The sequence below is a fragment of the Monodelphis domestica genome, chromosome 3 (assembly GCF_027887165.1).
Source record: "Monodelphis domestica isolate mMonDom1 chromosome 3, mMonDom1.pri, whole genome shotgun sequence".
In the NCBI taxonomy this organism is placed as follows: Eukaryota; Metazoa; Chordata; class Mammalia; order Didelphimorphia; family Didelphidae; genus Monodelphis; species Monodelphis domestica.
In genome coordinates, this window is record NC_077229.1 from 376,874,070 (window position 1) to 376,892,746 (window position 18,677).

General features: G+C 37.5%; 1 protein-coding gene across 9 annotated transcripts in view; it reads right to left on the reverse strand.

Moving 5' to 3' along the window:
• The window catches only part of TRIO (trio Rho guanine nucleotide exchange factor), a 539,234-nt gene that overhangs the window by 209,883 nt on the left and 310,674 nt on the right, over positions 1 to 18,677 (reverse strand). For all 9 annotated transcript variants that reach the window (XM_056824283.1, XM_056824286.1, XM_056824285.1 and 6 more), the window contains one exon: positions 5,227 to 5,418. In XM_056824283.1, the coding sequence (XP_056680261.1) occupies positions 5,227 to 5,418 (192 nt within the window). The remainder of the gene's footprint in view (positions 1 to 5,226; positions 5,419 to 18,677) is intronic.

Sequence of the window (18,677 nt, forward strand, 5' to 3'; positions counted from 1 at the left end):
AAAAAATAAATCTAACTAAAGATTGATTGTCTCTAACAAGAAGTCAAATAGCATCAAGGGGAATAATCAGGCAATATTCTAAAGCACCTGGGTTAACTTCCCAAAACTTCTACACTGTCAAAATAAATCTGTCCTTTTATAAATTTCACCTGGCAATTTCTCTCCACCTTATTTCTAAATTCTTAGCTGGCCATCAATCTGGTCAAAATGGTCATTTCTTGGAAACCCTGATAACTCTGAAGTGCCAGAGAGTCACATAAAAATAACAGAATGAATGAGCTTGAGAATTCCAATGTGAGAAAACCCAAGGGGGAAAATACTTAATCTTTAAAGGCTATGTCTCAGGACAGTTATAGCATACATTTACTGGACATGAAAAAAATTCATACCAAGAACCTACCAAATGTATTGTTTTTTTAAGTTTAAAAGCCAACTGAAATGAAATAAAACTTCATTTAAAGTTGATTTCCTAATATATGTTGACATAGTTAAGGTGGTTTGCAAATCAGAAACCTTTGGCATTAGAGATAAGTCAAGCATATATTGGACCACTATTGTTATTGTAAAGACAAATGGATATAAACATAGCTATGAGGGAATAGTTTCTTTAATAGACATACACACACAGAGCTGTCCTTTCCCTTTTCTTTTGAAAACTACTGATAAGATCAAAGAAAAAATTTAATGGGACTAACATTGACAAACAATGTATCAAGGTAATGATTCATTATAAAAGAAAAGTTAAATGCTAGACTGATGTAGTAAGACAAGTATAAGAAATAGTCAGAATCCTGTTTAAGTTCCTGACCCACTGTTTATTAGTAGCTTGATTTAAATTCTCTGAACCTCAATTTCCTCATCTGTAAAATAGGAATAACAATGCTCTACTGACATAACAATGTTGTTTTGAGGCTCAACTAACTTAATGCTTTTTTCTTTAAATGCCCCCAAAACATAAACTGTCATTACTGCTACTACTATTCTACTACTACTAAAAACCAACAACCCAACAGACATTGAAAGGGCCTGTTTTGTAAACAACACTGTGCTAATACATAAGGACAAAAAAAAAAACCCAGCATCATCTCTGCCCTTGAGAAGTTTATACTCTGTGAATTTTAAAATCTCCATCTTGGTCTAGCACCCAAAAATTGTGCACACCCACATTACACAGGCATGTGCTAGTCAATGACAAATCAGAAATAACTAACTGCCCCTCTGGGCTGTCCTAAGCCAAGCTTGAGCCACCACTGGCACTTGTGAGGCACAGGAAGTGATGGAGAGAGCAGCCTCGGAAATTCGCTCACTTCCTGGGGACAGGGCTAGAAGCCAGTTCCTGTTAGGAGCTTGAACAGGGAGGAGGCCCACAGACAGCTTCCCTTCAGATCGGTCACGTGAGTTAAGGACTGATTCTTTCCACCTTGGCCCTTTGGGCCTAAAACTCCCTCTGCCCTGGTCAGAGGTTGAGTAGCCCCTTTCCCTTTTCCCTCTCTCCTTCTCTCCCTCTCCTTTCCCTACTCCCATTGTGATTAAACCTCCATAAACTCCATTCTGACTTGAGTGTTTCATTTTAGGAATTTCATAAGTAAATTCCTTGGCGGCCATTGTTCAATATCATAACAATCTTAAAAGGTGAAATTTTCACTACAGAAACTCTAACAGAGGATTTAAAACATATAGACAAAGAATTATAATCTAAGGTGGATGATGGGTCAAAGGAGAGATACAGAGAAGTGCTCAAAGAAAAGTTGAGAAGGACAGAATATTTTCATTTTCTGGGAATCAGGGAAGGTTTCATGTAAGGCACAGCACTTAAGCTGAGATATGAAAGCTAGGAAGGATTTCAATAGTTAGAGATTTAAAAAATGATTTCTAGGCACCGAGGACACAGCCTAAAGAAAGGCATGGTGGTGGAAGATGACAGGCTAAATTTGAGGAACAATTAGCAGTCCAACTTGCTTAGGATATAGAGTGGGAGATGGGGGATAAATAAGGCAAGGCAAGGCAGGTTGGATCCAGTTCTAAGGCCCTAAGGAGATATCTCCTGAGTCTCTTAGATGCTAGAGCCTCCCCCCCCCCCTCCATAAAAATGTCTAGTTATTTGATTTTGTTTTTACCTTTATGTGTGTATCTTGTTTCTACAGAGAGAATGTTCATGGCTTTCCAGCCACCGAGTCACCCAGCTACTACTGGCCATTTCATTTTTGTAGTTGGTACCCAGCACAGTGCTTGGCACAAAATCTTACTTCTTGTGTGACTGACTTTATGATCTATGTAGTGGAATCTTTAATTTATTTTACACTGTCTCTTTTTGCCATCTATTAAGGTATTTATTCCATTCCTCCCTCCCAAAGTTGCTCTAGACATCAGAATAGCAAACCTGGAAGGGTCCTTCCACACCACCCAGTCTAAACCCCTCATTTTATAGGTGAGACACTGAGAGGAGGTAACGTGTTCAAGGTGACCTGCAGATAAGACAAGAGTTCTTTGGAATATTAGTCCATAGTCCTCATTCCATCATAATTCTTCCCCCAATGTGTCCTTGTCTGATGGTGCTCCCTAGTGGTCAGCATGAAGAACTGTCTGACAATTTCTTCTCCCCTTTCTAGAGAGGGAGAAGCTTTTGGGGATGAGGGTGAGGTGAAGGAAGATCTGGGTACAATTTCTGCCTTGTGACCCATACCAACCTGGTGGACCATAGACAAGTCATCTAACCACTAAGCTCTACAGACGACTCTTCATGAATAAAAATGTCAGAAAAGTTGCTGTTTCCATCATTAAAGGTGGTTTCCAGATTGGAACCTCTTACAGAGATGAAATCATAGACCTAGATTTTTTTTTAAATTCCCTTAGTCACTACCCTTTGGTGACAGTTACAAACTAAGCCATGCTCTCAGAACTTAATTCCCCTCCTTGGAATCACTCATACACGCAACCTATTTATCGCCCACTACCATCTCTTGTCAATTATTTCTTTCCATTTCTATTCTTCAAAAAAGACCCATACCTGTGGCTAAAAGATGTGAATTTTGGTAGGGATATTAATATTTCTTGTCACAAGACAAACAAAAAGACAAAGTTTTGAAGTGAAATTAGAAATAATGAGGAACCAATGCCATAACCTCTGAAACTCTTTAAAGTTTATAGAAAAACCCTGTGGCACCTCCACAGAAGTTTCATCTACTTCCTCATTCTTCTCTGAATTTTCTTTTACTCTTTCTCACATGTCAGCATTCGAGATAACGTTTAAAAAAACAAAAACAAAACCTAAAATTAATTTTCTGCTAGCTTTTGCAGGATTATAGATTTAGAACAAGATCACTATTTTAAAATTTTGTTTAATTGGTAGCATTTTGTTATTTTCTACTATTTTATTGCAAATGCAAAGTATTTCCAGCTTTATTATGTGAACAAGTGGGCTTGTGCTAATCTGGGAACCTAAATGGTCTGTATGACATTTTTTCAAGGAAAAAATATCTTCTCAGTACTTAAAAGGTAACTTACAAATAAAATTTGGAACATTAACCATTTAAAGTTGGAGACTTTTGTAGTTAAGGCAATGGATAATTATTCGGTTCCAAAGTTTATATTTCTGAAATTATTTTGTAGAATCATGGGAGCTGGAAATGACCTTAAAATATTCCAGTCTAACTATATCCCTCTTTTTCTACAGATGAGAAAATTGAACCTTAGTTTCTTTATCATAAATGGGAACAATAACCTATTTGTAGTGTTTATTTCAAAATGTTATGTTGGAATAAAATTATATAATGTCTGTAGGGCATTTTGTAACAAAAGTTTAAAGTGTAACATAAATGTCAGCTCTTGTTATTATTATCATTTAGTCCAGCTCCTCATTTTAGAGATGAGGAAACAGGTCCAAAGAGATTATGTAACTAAGGGTCCCTCTGAAATAATGGCCAGATCTTACTCTTTCCCCCAAGTGATTTCTCCCCTAATGTCATGATATCTTATCCAAAATGTGTACAAATCACACAGTCTTTCTTACTTTATTATCTTTATCCTTAAGGGAGACCTGCAGGGTATCTCATTCCCATTTACACAGTAGTACTACATTACAACATAGTCCTTCTATGAGGTAGAAAATTTTTTCATCCCTTATAATTATCATAATTTGAAATCACAGAAAGTGGCACAGTAAGGTTGTTAGCTTCTGTTTTGTTTGTACTCATTCTTGGCCTTCTAAAATTTCACTAAACTTGTATTTTGAAAAGGACCTCCCTTCATACCCTGTCTTCCTAGAAAAGGGGAAAAAATTCCACATAAAAGCATTCCTCCTGGAAAATAGCTGTTAAAAAAATGCTAAACCTTTGCCCTTCCCATCTTCAATAGCTAATATAATAATTCCTAAACTGAAATCATCTGGACTGATAGGAACAAGCAAGATACCATTTTCCTCCAAAATAAACAAAGTAATACAACAAAATTAAAACATAAACTCTACAATTAACAACAAGATGACAGTTAAGCCTTCTGACTAGCGTTACGTGAAGAATCAGAATAACATGAACTCAAGTCTTTACTATGTGCTAAATAACCTATTATATATCCCTCCCCAATCACTCTTTCCCACTTATTGCCCTAACATTAAATAAACAATGTTAACTAGACAACTTATAATTTATTTTATTAGAACTTTTTTAGAAAAAGAAATACCCGTCTAGTTAACATCATTAAGTTAATCTTAACTTCTCAACATTTTCCTAAATGCATTCCTTTATACATACCTTCAATATCAGTCTGAATTTGATAAGAGCTACTTGGTCTGATAAAATCTGGAGGCAGTCATGATTCCAGCTACATGACTAAGAGACAGATTCAAACTCCTATTAACAACAGAAATAACTTACAGAGTCACTCTAGAGATAGAAAGAATAGCTATTTGTATAGAAATATCCCTTTTATGTTTCTATGGCATATATTCTTCCCTTTTCCTTCAACTCCCTGAAAAAAAAAACATTTATCACATCCTTCTTTGAATGAAAACAACTAGAAGAGATCTACCAATAACCTAGTCTCTTACAAAGATTCCAAGTAAGAATGAGAGTGATGAGAACTGAAGTTAACCAAATCAAGATGAATCACTTTTCTAATCTACTTTCACAAATTATACTTCGAACAAGATTCACATTTGCTTCTAGAAAGGGTTGCTTTGCAACTGGCTAGAAATTTAGGTTAGAAATACTCTGGCTATGAATGTCTTACCTCCTTTACATGTGTGTGGAAAGAAACAGACATGTCCAGCAAGATCTTGCGTTGCTCAACCCTCCGAACGAAATCTTGTATCCGGTCCTCGAGCTGATGGGCTGCTTGATAAATCTCTTCTGGGTCACATTCTCCAGTCTGAGCCAGCTGTTCAGCTGCTTCTAGTAATTTATCAGCATTGGTGTATGTGTTCTGCACAAGAGAGCATTCAGAAAAACAAAACATGTAAATAAAAAGAAACCAATAAAGGAAGAAGCCAGGCTACAAGAAGAGTATATATGAGAGCCCCAAAGAAATCAGGTTTGGATAATTCTGTAATTCCAATAGGAAAGGCTAAAATAGAAAGCCACTTAAATCATTCAATAATCTTTTCATTATCATGACTTTAAGTGGCTGAGTATTGTTGGTACTATGGCAATATTGAATAGTAAAGGGAATCAGTTGGCTCAGCCGTCTCCTTAAAGAGCTAAAGGAGCAAAATGCCTCCCTGCCACCGTACAGCCAGCAAATGACATATGGGAAGGAACAGTAAATGTCCACTTCACTTTTTTTTCCTTCCAGTTTCATAACTGTATAAAGTGCTCTAATGTTGTTGTTCTTGTGTGGTATATGTGTCTTTATGGTAATTCCCAAGATGTCAGCTGCTTAACTTTCCAAAATAAATCCATTCCTGCTCTTCTGAGGCATATATTCTAAGCATTTCAGTAAGCTTTTCCTTTCTTAGAGGTTTTAGAGAAACAGAACTAAGCAGTTATAAGCATGCACAACCTTTTCCCCAGTTTTTTTAAAAAGTTGAAAATTACGTTTAAAAACACTTAAAAAAATTCCCATGCCATGTGACTCTTGAGAAACTGTAGCCTCCTCTAAGGTCTTTTACATTAAACAGTCATGATGAGGGCCTCTCACTGCGAAGTCAGCTAATGGTGAGCATGTCCACTGGGAGGAGCAGTTGAGACAGGATTTTGAGAGCATGAGGTAGTTAAGGAGGCACCTTAAAGAGCAGTGGAGTGCAGATTTAAGGACTGCAGGCTAGTAGAGGAATTCATTTTGATTGGGAGGCCAGGAGAATGTAAGAATTGGAAAGAAAGAAGCAAGGCTGAAATCAAGATATATATATATATATATATATATATATATATATATATATATATATATATATAAATACATTCAGTAAGACTATTTTAGAGAGAAGACAATTTAGTCAAGTAGGATTTTAGCCCTAATGAGGATGACTCCAGGGAACCCGTGCCATTTAAAAAGGAAAATGCATTATCCTCTTCAGCTCTACAACAAGAAGGAAGGTTGCACATTCAAGTTGCACACTCTTCTCTGTTTATAAGTTTCCTGTGGATTCCCCCTTCTCCACTCTCTACACCCAATTCACATAGAGTGATGATTAAGTGTTAGGACTCACTCTGCATCAACTCTCTAGTGCATCCCAGAGTCCCAAATAATGCAATGATTCTAAGGTTAAAGATCATATCTGTGATCATGCTTTGGAGTTATGTTATATAAGTACACATGAAATGTTTCGTTCTATAAGCTTTAAAAGTAAAATATAAAGTTATGTGAACTTTGAATAAAAGGAAAGAACAAGGTAATGGCTAAAGAGCTAGCTAGTCGCAGAGCCAAGCCCAACCCCTGAGACAGACAGGCTTGGTGACCCTTAGCAAATTACTTAACCTCTCAGCTCACTTGGCAACTCTCTAAGGCAGGGGTTTTTAGCCTTTCTTACACCATGAAGCCTATAGACCCCTTCCCGAAATATTTGTAAAGTATATATTCTGTAGGATTACACACAGGAAGTCGAAGTCGATAACAGTGAAATGCAGTTTTAGGGATATTAGCAGGGATTTCATTCCCTATATTCATAAAATTACAGGTCCACTCCAAAACTAACATCAATTATTATAAAGCACAGGACAGATAAGGAGTGGGTTCAATTCCCAAATGGTTGGGATAATATATTGTGCATAGACAATATTCATCAAGGCTGCTCTGAGGGCCAAATATCCCCATTTTGAATCCAATGATAACACTTTTTATAATAAGTTTGGTGATCGGAAGCATCCTGGCTTGAATAAAAGAAAAAAAAGGAGGTATTAATACTGTTGTTGTCATTCAGTCATTTCAACCGTGTCCACCTGATGCCTCATGATTCCATTTAGGGTTTCCTAGCAAAGATTCTGGAATTGGTTGTTAGTTCCTCGATTGGCTCATTTTATAGATGAGGAAAGTGAGCAAACAGGGTGAGGTGCCTTGCCCAGGACCATACTGCTAGGAAGTGTCTAAGGCCAGATTTGAACTCAGGGAGAGGAATTTTCCTGATCCCTGACCCAGTACTCTATCTGCTGTGCCACCTAATTGCCCTATTAATACCTTTGGGCAGTAATAATTCAAAAGTGTTTCTGACAATGATTCTAGCATACTTGAGATATTCTAATAGATTTTTAAGGATCAACAATCTAGTTTGGGTATAGTGTAGTCTATTTTTTGCATATAGTTATGATGTTACTGACGCACAATGAAATAGTCAAGTATTTATCAAGCACCTGCAATGGACCAGCTATTATGCTAGGTGCTGTAGACGTAAAGACTAAAATAGAACACTTCTGAGTTCGTGGAGCATATGCTCCATTGGGGGACATAATCTGTATGTACAGAAGTATGGATGCAATATATATAAAATAAATAGGAACTAGTTTTTTTTTAAAACCCATATCTTCTGTCTTAGAATTAATAAAAGTATTGGTTCCAAGGCAGAAGAGATGTAAGGCTAATTTGAGGTTAAGTGAAGGATCTGAGGCCAGATTTGAATCCATGACTTCCCATCTCCAATAAGAACTAGTTTGGGAAGAAAAAAGCACTAGCAGATAGGGGTTGGGAAGGATTAGTAAAGACCTTATGAAAAGGTGGTGCCCTCTTTCTTCTCTGCCACCTCCACTGTACCTTGCCATAGGTCCTGATCACTTCCCACCAGACTATTGCAATAGCCTGCTGGTTGAGTGACTTCCTACTCCAATCCATCCTAAGCTCCACTGGCAAGTCAATCTCCCTAAAGTACGAGTTTTATCATGCCATCCTCCTATTCAGCTAATTCTAGTGGCTCCTTATTACTTCAAGATGAAATAGAAAATCCTCTGTTTGGCTTTTAAAATCCTTCTCTAGCCTGGTACCTCTCAGTCTTCTTATATCTTATTAATTCCCTCTCACATTTACTCTGGCAGAGTAATTTTAAAACAAATGTTTATTAAGTGCCCACTATGTGACAGACACTGTGCTGAGCAGGAGAGGGCAGCCCCTGCTCTCAAGGAGTTTACAATCTAATGAGGAAGAAGCTAGAGTAATAATGTACAAATGAGACACAAACAGGATAAGCTGGAGACAGATAATCAGGTGAGGGAAGTATTAAGATTAAGGCCTGGGAAAGACTCCCTGCAGGTGGGATTTGATTTGCAACTTGCAGGAGGCCAGGAGGCAGAGAGAAGGAAGGAGAGTTGCCAGTGGTGGTGGGGACAGCCAAGAAAAATGCCTAGAGTTGGGGGACAGATTCTCTTGATTGAGGAATAGCAAGGAAGCAAGTGTTGCTGGATTGCAGAGTATGTGGCAGAGTGTAAGGTGTAAGAAGATTATTTGGAGGTCACATATTTCAAGCCCTGATTCATCATGAGGCTTTGAAGTTTGGCTCTGATAAAGTGTGTGTGCTTGTCTTTATTTCTGTTCCTCTCTTGATTGAGTACATTTTTCTTGACCTCATCTTTATCTCTTGGCTTCCATCAAGTCTCAACACTCTCACCTTCCACAAAGAGCCCTTCCTAGTCTCCCTGGTGCTAGCAACCATGTTCCAAGATGACTTCTAATCTCATTTGTACTTAGTCACTTACATGCAGTCTCCTCCATTAGAATGGAAGTCTCTTGAGGGAAGGAATTGCTTTTGCTTTTCTTTCTATCTTTAGCATTGGAGCTGAGAATAGAATCAATTAACTTAATTAATTGATTAAATCAATGTTTATTGACATCCTGGAGTATAAATTGAAGTAGAGAAGAGACTTGAGACAGGGAGAATAAAGAATTTTGAAATAGTCTGAGCAGGAAGTAAAGAGTGCCTGAAAACAGGCAATGATTATGTGAATGGAGAGGAGGTAGATGTGAAAGATGTGCAGATCATATGATCATTTGGGCATGTGCTTTGAGCTATTTCCAAACTGTGGATAGATTTAGAACACCCCTTCCCATTTTCTTGCCTGATCTGTACTATCAACAATGATATATCCTTACAACATGACTGATTTCAGATCTGAAATTGTACTGAGTCAGGTAAAGGAGTTCAAAACTGAGGAAACAGCATGTATTCTCTTGTCTGGGTATCCAGCAAGGCTATCTATTTTGATCAGGACTTAAAATTCCAGTCTTCTGACTCAAGTCTTGGGCTCTTCCCATAAGGCAGACCCAACCTGCTTGGTTTTTGGGTTTTTTTTTTTTTTTGAATGTCAGCTGATATTCATTAGTTAGCTTGATAAGCAGACAGTTAAAGCCAAGAACAAAGAAAATCTCTTGACTTGTAAGAATCCATTCCAGCTTTACTGAATTTTCTGACTCTGGGACTCACTTTTATTTTGCTCACTTTTTCAGTACTTTTCATTGGGAGCTCCTATCAGTGTTATAATGGAGACTTCTCTGCCAAGAGATACCCTAGATGCTCCAGAGACAGGCTCAACCATATCATGACACTTTTTGCAAATAAAGAATCCTTGTATAATCATATTAATTTTAAAATTTAGATTAGAATTTGCATAGTGACAACAATACTATATAATAAAACAATTCTAAAAGGCTCCAGGGCCAGTTCATGAACCAATCGTGATTTTAAAGGAGACTTCTAATGAAATATATCCCCCCCTCACTCAGAATACTACTCTATTATAAGAAATGATGAACAGGTTAATTAAACAAACATGGAAAGACTTATGTGGAGTTAAGAAGAGTGAAATAAGCAGAACCAAGAGAACATTATTAACATATTATATATTATAAAGCTTCTATTTTATAGCTTGATTTTTTTTAAACTCTTGCCTTCTTTCTTGGAATCAGTAATAAGTATTGGTTCCAAGGCAGGGCAGAAGAGCTTAAGGCCTAGGCATCTAAGATTAAGTGACTTGCCCAGGGTCCACAGCCAGGAAGTATCTAAGGTCAGATTTGAACCTTCCTAGCTCCCTATTCACTGAACCACCTAGCTAGTTGCCCCTTGTTTGCTTTATAAAAGAAAATTTAAAAAAGTTTCTTTGTTGTTGTTTGTTTTGTTTTCAGGTAAGGGGCACAAAAGAATATAGAAACTGATGAATATAAAAGAAATGATGGCAAAGGTCAAGTTAACCTGAGGATTAAATTGCAGATCACAGTGACCCAGGTCCACTGGGTCACATTGATAACTACTACAAATGGTAACTACTACAAATGGTAATAACTATTACAAAAAGGGTAAATGGAGCTAGATTTGAAGTCAGAAGACCTGGGTCCTGTCTCTGATTCTTACAAATTTTATGAGTAGGCAAAACACACCACCTTTTTGAACTTCAGTTCCCCAACATCTCCTGGAGATAATAGATTCTTACTACCTATGAATACTTATAGGTTTGTATGAGAAAAAATCCTCAAAGTGCAAAGCATCACATCACCTTTTTATCACTGACATTTCATCATATACTCACTCTCTTCCTACTCTCTTAGAAGATCTCATTTTCTTCAAAACTTGGCTTAAAAAGTCACCCACCCAAGGCTTCCCGGATTCCTTCCCTGCCTAGTACTTCCCCATCTCTTTAAATGAACCCGTATTTATTTTGCATATATTTGTATGTGTTGTTTCTCCTCTTCTGACTGAAAGATGGCTCCTTAAAGGCAAGGATTGTTTCATTTTTTGGTCTCTGTGTTTCTAAAGAATAGCACTTAATAAATGCTAATGTTGCCTATTAACGCATACATATATACATAATATACACATACATACACATACACAGGCACCGAAAATTTTGTTGAACATATTTTTGGATAGTATGATAAATCAATTTCTACCAATGTTTCTCAGCACCTTAAATAAAAAATATATTTTTTTGTTTTTTACAAAGATAAATATGTGTTTTATATATATATACATATATATATATATATAGTGAATCTTGAAATTTCTCAGACTTGTGAATGTTAAAAGATTCTCAGACTCTACCTTAGAACATTTGGTTAAGACCATTCCCCATTTTAAACAGTGAAGCTACTTAGATCTAAAATGTGAGAACTCTACTTAGATCAGGAATGGGAGGATCTCTAATCCACATACTTAAACCTGCTTTAGGGGAGAAAACTCCTTGCTAAACAATGAAAAATACTTAAACCCATACTTAAGCCATGCCTGTTTTTAGAATTAATACAAAGGGGTGCTAAGTACCTATTAAAGGTCAGGCAACTTGTAAACTTGCCAGGACAAAAAGGTGAGAAACTTACTCAGAGATTCTAACCTACTCAGGTGTAGATTACTAAAAGGATTAATCTACTCAGCTGTGAATTCAGAACGGGCTGTCCTTTGGAAAATGTCTACTGTGATTGGTAGATGGAAGAACTTAGGGGAGGTGACATAGGAGAAAACCCCCTATATAAGAAAGAGGATCTCTTGAAGGAAAAATCTCTTGATATATAAAGGCTCTTGAGAGACAATCTCTAAGGAGGTCTTTCAAGGGAGGATGACTCTGGCTGGAACTCCCTCTGGGGAGACTCTGTCCCCCTGAATCCTCACTTAAACAGATCTTATGGTAAGTGATTAGGACTGACTGATCTTTTTTTTTTAGGGCTTAGGCCTGGGTTGGCCAGGGCTGCCTGGGCCAGCTTATTCTTTTCTCATTTATTTCCTTTCTCTCTCTCTCTCTGTCTGCATCTCTCTCTGTGTCTCTCTCTCTCTTTGATTCCTCATTGTATTATTAATTAAAAATCTCTATAAAACCCAGTTGACTTGGGTATATTCATAATTGGGAATATTTCCCTGGCGACCACCTTAAATATTTGATTTAAAACAAGACACTGTGGTGAAAATATATTTCCTGCGGTCACAATTTACTCACCCATTCTTATATCTATCACAATTTATATCTTCCACTATTTTAATCACTACCATTTATGACCCTCAACCATTTTAACTCTTACAATTTATAGCTCCCACTCTTTTAAATGCCACAATACACACACACACACACACACACACACACAACTGAGCATGTTTTGCCTGGAGAAGAGAAGGGTTAAGTAGGGTACCAAAGCACATTGTATTGCAGGATAGCCACAGACTTGACCATGCTTCCTTCTGATCATCTTCTTGCCACCCACTCATCAGTAGAACACTTACTGACACCAAAACCTCCCCTTTCCCAAAGTTTCCAAAAAGGGCTTTTCAACTGACTGTCCTAACCTTCATTCTTGGTTTGCCTCTAATATCTGTGACTCTCCATCCTGGTCCTGGGGATTTCACAGATGACAAAAACACCCTCTCCTGGTCATTCCTCTCCTATATTAGAATATAAGTTCCCTAAGGACAGAGACTATCTTACTTTTATATTTTTATTCCTCGAATGTGATATAGTGCTTGGCCCAGAGCGGGTGGTTAATAAATGCTTTTTCAATCTATTCAGTCAAGTAACTTTATTCTCCTTACCCTGGAAGCTCAGTCACTTGGACTACTTCTCACATAGGAGGACTCTGCCACTGAGGCCTCATCTATACTGACTGGCTAATTCTACCCAGAACCTCCAATTTAAGGAGGGAACCCCATGCTCAAGATCCCTTCATCCTCCAGGCTGCACTGCTGATTTATCTCCACAGGATTTTCTCTACCATGATCCCCATACTTTCTCCTCCCTTTCCCCTATTCTGAACTCCTATTTAAGTATTGTTTTTCCCTATTAGAATCTTAATCCCGTGAAGGTAGAGACTGTGTTTCTGCTTCTATTTGTGTTCCTATTGCTTAGCATAGTGCCTGGCACATAGCAAATGCTTAACAAATGCTTGCTGACTGACTGTTTAGATTTCCACTTTTTATTGATCCTCCAATCCTCTGACCAATGGCTTGTCTTTCAACATAACTTGAGAGGATCAAAATTATCTCACGGTGTCTACAAAGTATCAACATCAGATAAATTTTCCAAATCCAAAGTGATAATGAAGTGTAAAACAAACTCAAATTGCAAAGGATAAATATAACAAGCTCCTTTCACTTTTCTTTTCCCCTGGACCACAAAGTATTTCTAGCTCTACATTAACTCTCAGATGCAGAAGTAAGGGGACTGACTCCCTTTTATTTTCCAAGGCAGATTCTTCCACCAATCTCCAGATCTAACTTTCTCAATTATCTACCTCTGTCTAGTATCTTTGAACTCTCAGTTTCTGTTGGTATATTTATTTTTACCTTTAAAAATATGGAGATTCTGTTATCCTTGAAAAACTTTAATTTTGTTAGATATTCTAAATATCTGTTTTGCTTCATTTTGTTGGAAGAGAAGAGGTTGAGAATCCAAGCCTGTAATTCCATCCAATGGGGAACTCCCAATGTAGAAAATTCTGAGAAATTATTTGTCCATGAGCATCTGAAATTATATATAATATTCTATAGTAACAGTCCCTCACCTCTTTGCCTTCATTATCTCCTGTCTGAGAATTTCATTACTTTTTCAATACTCAAGGTTAGATTTCTGCTTAGAATTATTTTCGTTTACTTTGTTGCAGTCACTGTGTATGTTACTCAGTTTTGCTTATTTTGCTCTGTATAAGTTGATATAACCTTCCCATATACCTCTGATTTCTTCATTTTTAATTTATTATTAAATAAGTATACTCTATTACATTCATAAGCCATAGTTTCTTTAGTTATCATTCTCTAATAAATCATTACCCATTTGTTTACAATTCTTTGCTACAACAGTTGTTATGAATATTTTTGTATGGATTGGACCTTTTGTCTCATTCACTTGAATTTAAAAAAATGTTATTCTGAACATTTCCATTCTAACTGTAAGTGAAAAAATGAACCTCTATTCTACATAGCTTGCATTTAGAAAAAAGTCCTAAATTCAACATGTCAGTTTCAACATGTTAGTCCTGCTTACCTGTATCTCCTTTGGAACTTTCTGCTCTATTTTTTTAAAAAGTGCTACAATGACCCTCTTTTCTTTTCCTTTCTTTTCAACCTGGGGAGTGGGATGGGCAGATCCCTATTGCTGTAGTAAATATTTTTGTAAATATTTGTCCCTTTCCTTCTTTCTTTGATCTTTTAGTTCTATACCTGGTAGACCTACTCACTTTTAAACTGTTTTCCCCACACCTCCTATCTACTATTGAAGCTATCCCATCAATCTCTATATGGGCATAGGCTTGTGCTCAGCATTATTTGACACTGCAGACTTCCTTAGGTTCCCCCCCCCCCCCCCCCATGGCACAAGCTTGGATTTTTTCCCAATGTCTCTGACTATTCCTATGTTCCACATCCTCCCCAACATTAGTTCTCTTCTCTAGGTTTTTGCCTATTCACATTATTTCCTTGAAGAGATTAACCAATTTTATGTCCCTCTAGGTTAGATGACTTCTAGCTGTGACCCCTCTCCCATTATTAAACTCAGTCTCTCTGTGGTAACCAGATAAAAAATACCTTTGAGCATTCTTAATTTTCTTCTCTTAGGCTCCCCACACAACTTTCGTACCCAGATTAAATTGTTTTTTTGAGCTATTTCTCATGTAGTTTCTCAAATAGTCACTTAGGGTTAAAATGAAATGTAGACTTCTCCATGTGCCATCATTCAAATCTGAAGAGAGGCTGCTGAAATCCTTTTTACCCTTCAAAGACCTCTCTCAGGTGCCATTTCCATCATGAAACTTTCCCTGATCAACCCTGATCAAAGCAATTGTCTTCGTCACACCCTGGAGATAAGCCACCCTGACTGGAAGTTAAGGATGCAAACACATACAAGTATGTAACTAGCCAGTCCAAGATCATTTTTCCTATCTTAGCTGGCAAGACACTTTGTCATTACACTCTAGATCACCCAGCATCCAGAGTCTATGTCTTAGGGGACTTAAGCCACTGACATTTGGAACTTCATTCCCAGGCATAAGTTGTCTTGCCTGGTTAGTGAGTGGCTTCAGACTGGGTTTCACATCCTATCTGTGCATTTGCCCTCGCCATCTTCCTGCCCTCCATCCTGAGACTGTACATCTACTCCCTTTCTTTCTTCTACCTTCCTAAAAATTATAATCATAACAATACTAACATTGCTGTAGGAGAGGCATGATCAATCAGCTGCTCAGTGACGCTATTCACTTCCTCAATGATTTTCTTCTGTCTTAGAATCAATACAAAGTACCAGTTCCGAGGCAGAGAAGCAGTAAGCGCTAGGCAATGGGGTTAAGTGACTTCTCTGGGGTCATACATTTAAGAAGTGTCTGGGGAACTCAGGACTTCCTGTCTCCAGGTCTGATGCTCTATCCACTGAGGCACCTAGTGGTTCCTGTCTCCATGATGTGCTAAAGGAAAACATCCTTCCTGGGGCCTTACTCCCCTATATGACTGTGTCTCCCTGTTAAGATGCGAGCCCCTTGGGGGCCAAGGCTTCTCACTTTTGTACTTGTATCACCAGTATTTAGCAGTTTTTCTCATTAATTTTTTTCTACTATTTCAGTGTCCTTTGTGGAGATCTTAGGAGCTTAGCACAGTGACTGACATAGCAGATACTTAAAATGCTTGCTAGCCCACAGATCAAATCTCTCCATTTGCCCTTACCATATCAGGCTTGCCATCTTTTTTGTCATGTACTTGTCTTTCTTCCCCTACCTCTTTACAGGATGTAAGTTACTGCATCCTATAAATGCATTAAGCACAATCACAGCTTTTAGGACTGGAAGGCACCTTAAAAAGCATCTTAGTTCAACACTTTCATTTTGGAGATGAGGAAATTGATATTGGGATGATTTAATTAAGTAACTTGCCCATGGTTACACAGAAAGTAAGCAGCACAGATGAGATTTAAATCCAGGACTTTGTCCAAATGAGTGCCCTTGCTCGTACAACATTCAGTCTCCTACTGGAATAAATGTCCAAGATGACTAATTTAAATGAGCCATTTAGATGTATGCATTTTGGTATGCTACTTTAAAAAAAAATTACCTCATCAACTTGTTAATTCCAGTTGACTTTGAAACTCACGGTATGCCCAGATGTCAGAAACAACAAATTCTTGTTCCCCCTAAATCTGGCTGATGGGACTGGGGAGAGGGAGTAACTCAAGAGTTCCTCATTTCTCACTATGCTGTAGGTCCCAATGAATCTTCTTAAACTTATTATGACCAAGTTGTCTTAGCCTAAGACCAGTTCCTAGTTCCAAAACCCCAAGGTGAGCAGAGTGATTCTGGAGTCTTTCCAGTTGGATATGGTCCAAAGAAGTCAATGAAAATCCCTTAAAGGGAATTGTAGAACCAATCCACTCCCACTAGGAACCTTCCTGGGCATTAGGTGACAGGAGCTCCCCCAAGGCTACCAGTAACAATTGTCACAAATACAACAAAAGTAAATGAGAAATGTTGGGCTGTTCAGGAAATTTTATCTCAGCAGCAAACTGCAATTAAACCCCAGGAGAAATTACTGGACTCTCAGGTCTGTGGGACAATATTGGGTTAGAGAGACACAAATATATGCAAGTTACCCCTTATTGTTATTTCCTCAAATTCTAAAAAAAATTAGGTAAAATTTTTAAAATATTGAATGTTCTATTTTTTATTAGGGGGAGGTTTCTAAAGGAAAAAAAAACAAGTAAGAAAATTAAGTATAAGGGCTGAGTTTCTGAAAGAAAATAAATATCTATTTGAAAGAAAATTTTCACAGTGAATGGAGTTTGTCCTTAAAGTCTCTCATTAACGACTTGTCAACAAATGACAGAACTTCTGTAGATAAGCTACACTACTAGCACAGTATTTTATAGCAACATAAAAATGTGCTTAACCCCAAAAGGGTAATGTGCTGCATACTGTAAAAACTTTATCATCTGTAGCAAATCAGAAATTTTTAGAACAGTTGGAATGTGAAAATACATTCTTCAGGCCTGTGACCTCTTGAAAAAAGATGAAAGGATTGAAGTAGGGATAGGGAATGAATATGAAACTAAATTATCACCCATTTTAATGTGTATAAATGCAGAATAAAAGTAAAACCTACAAGTTTCTTATTTACCTATTTCTTTCAAATTATAAAATACTTAAATGTTCTGTTCATAGGAATAGGAAATTAATAGAAACAGTTAAAGAAGAATTATTTTGCCTTACCTAGAAAAGAGGATTAGTTACTTAGGGATGATCAGTGAGGAAAGTGGTAAGTTCAAAGAATGATTTAATATTTCTTGAAGGAAGATATTGAAGAGATTAACTGTCAGACTCTGGAAGTGCCATCAAAATCAGTAACTTCTGTTTTACAGTTTGGGGCATTATACTTCCTGATCTACTAGATATATTTTGAAAATAAATAATGCTGTGCTGAATAACTATTTGGTTGACAAGGGAGAGGTTCATCTTAGCTCTTTTCTTCTGGAAAAAGTTGTACAGAGAAAATTGTGTATTTCTTGTCTCAGAGGTATGCCACCTGTCATGAAATTATTTGATTTCCAATCACTTAGAAAGATATATCTGTTTGGAATTATTATTTGTATGATGCAAGGTAAAGAGATGGCAGCAAAGAGGTAGAGAATTTACAGACATGAGTGGGCAGCCAGTGGAAAGGCATTGAGTCAGGAGATAGTGTCTTGTGAGAGGAATATCAAGAAGGCTGAAAAGGTAAATGGGGGTTGCTTCCAGGGAAATGAATATGTGAGAAAGTCAATTTATTAATTTTTCAAGCACCTACTATGCGCCAGGTATATTACGAAGTGCGGTGGACATGAGAGGCAAAAGACAGCCCTTGCCCTCAAGGAGTTCCCAATAGAAAGGGGGAAACAACAGACATAGAAAGAAGCTAGATGAAGGATAAGGCACTAAAATTAAGAGGAGTTGTAAAAAGTTTCCTGTAAAAGGTGGGATTTTAGTTGTGACTTAAAGGAAGCCAAAAGACAGATATGAAAGAGAGAGATGCCCCAGGCTTGGAGGGTAGTCACAGAAAAAGACCAGGGTAGAGAGGGTGATTGTCTTGTTGAAGGAACAGCCAAGAGGCCAGAGTCACTAGATCAAAGAGTATAGTGGACAAAAAGGTGAAAGGAGACAGAAAAGGATGGAGGGGACGAGGTTATGAAGGGCTTTGATGGCTACCTAGAGTATTCTGTATTTGATCTTTGAGGCAATTGGGAGTCAGTGGAGCTTACTGAGTACGAAGGGTGACAAGACTGGAACTGTGCTTTAGGAAAATCACTTGGGTGGTTGAAGAGAAGCTGGACTGGAATGGAGAG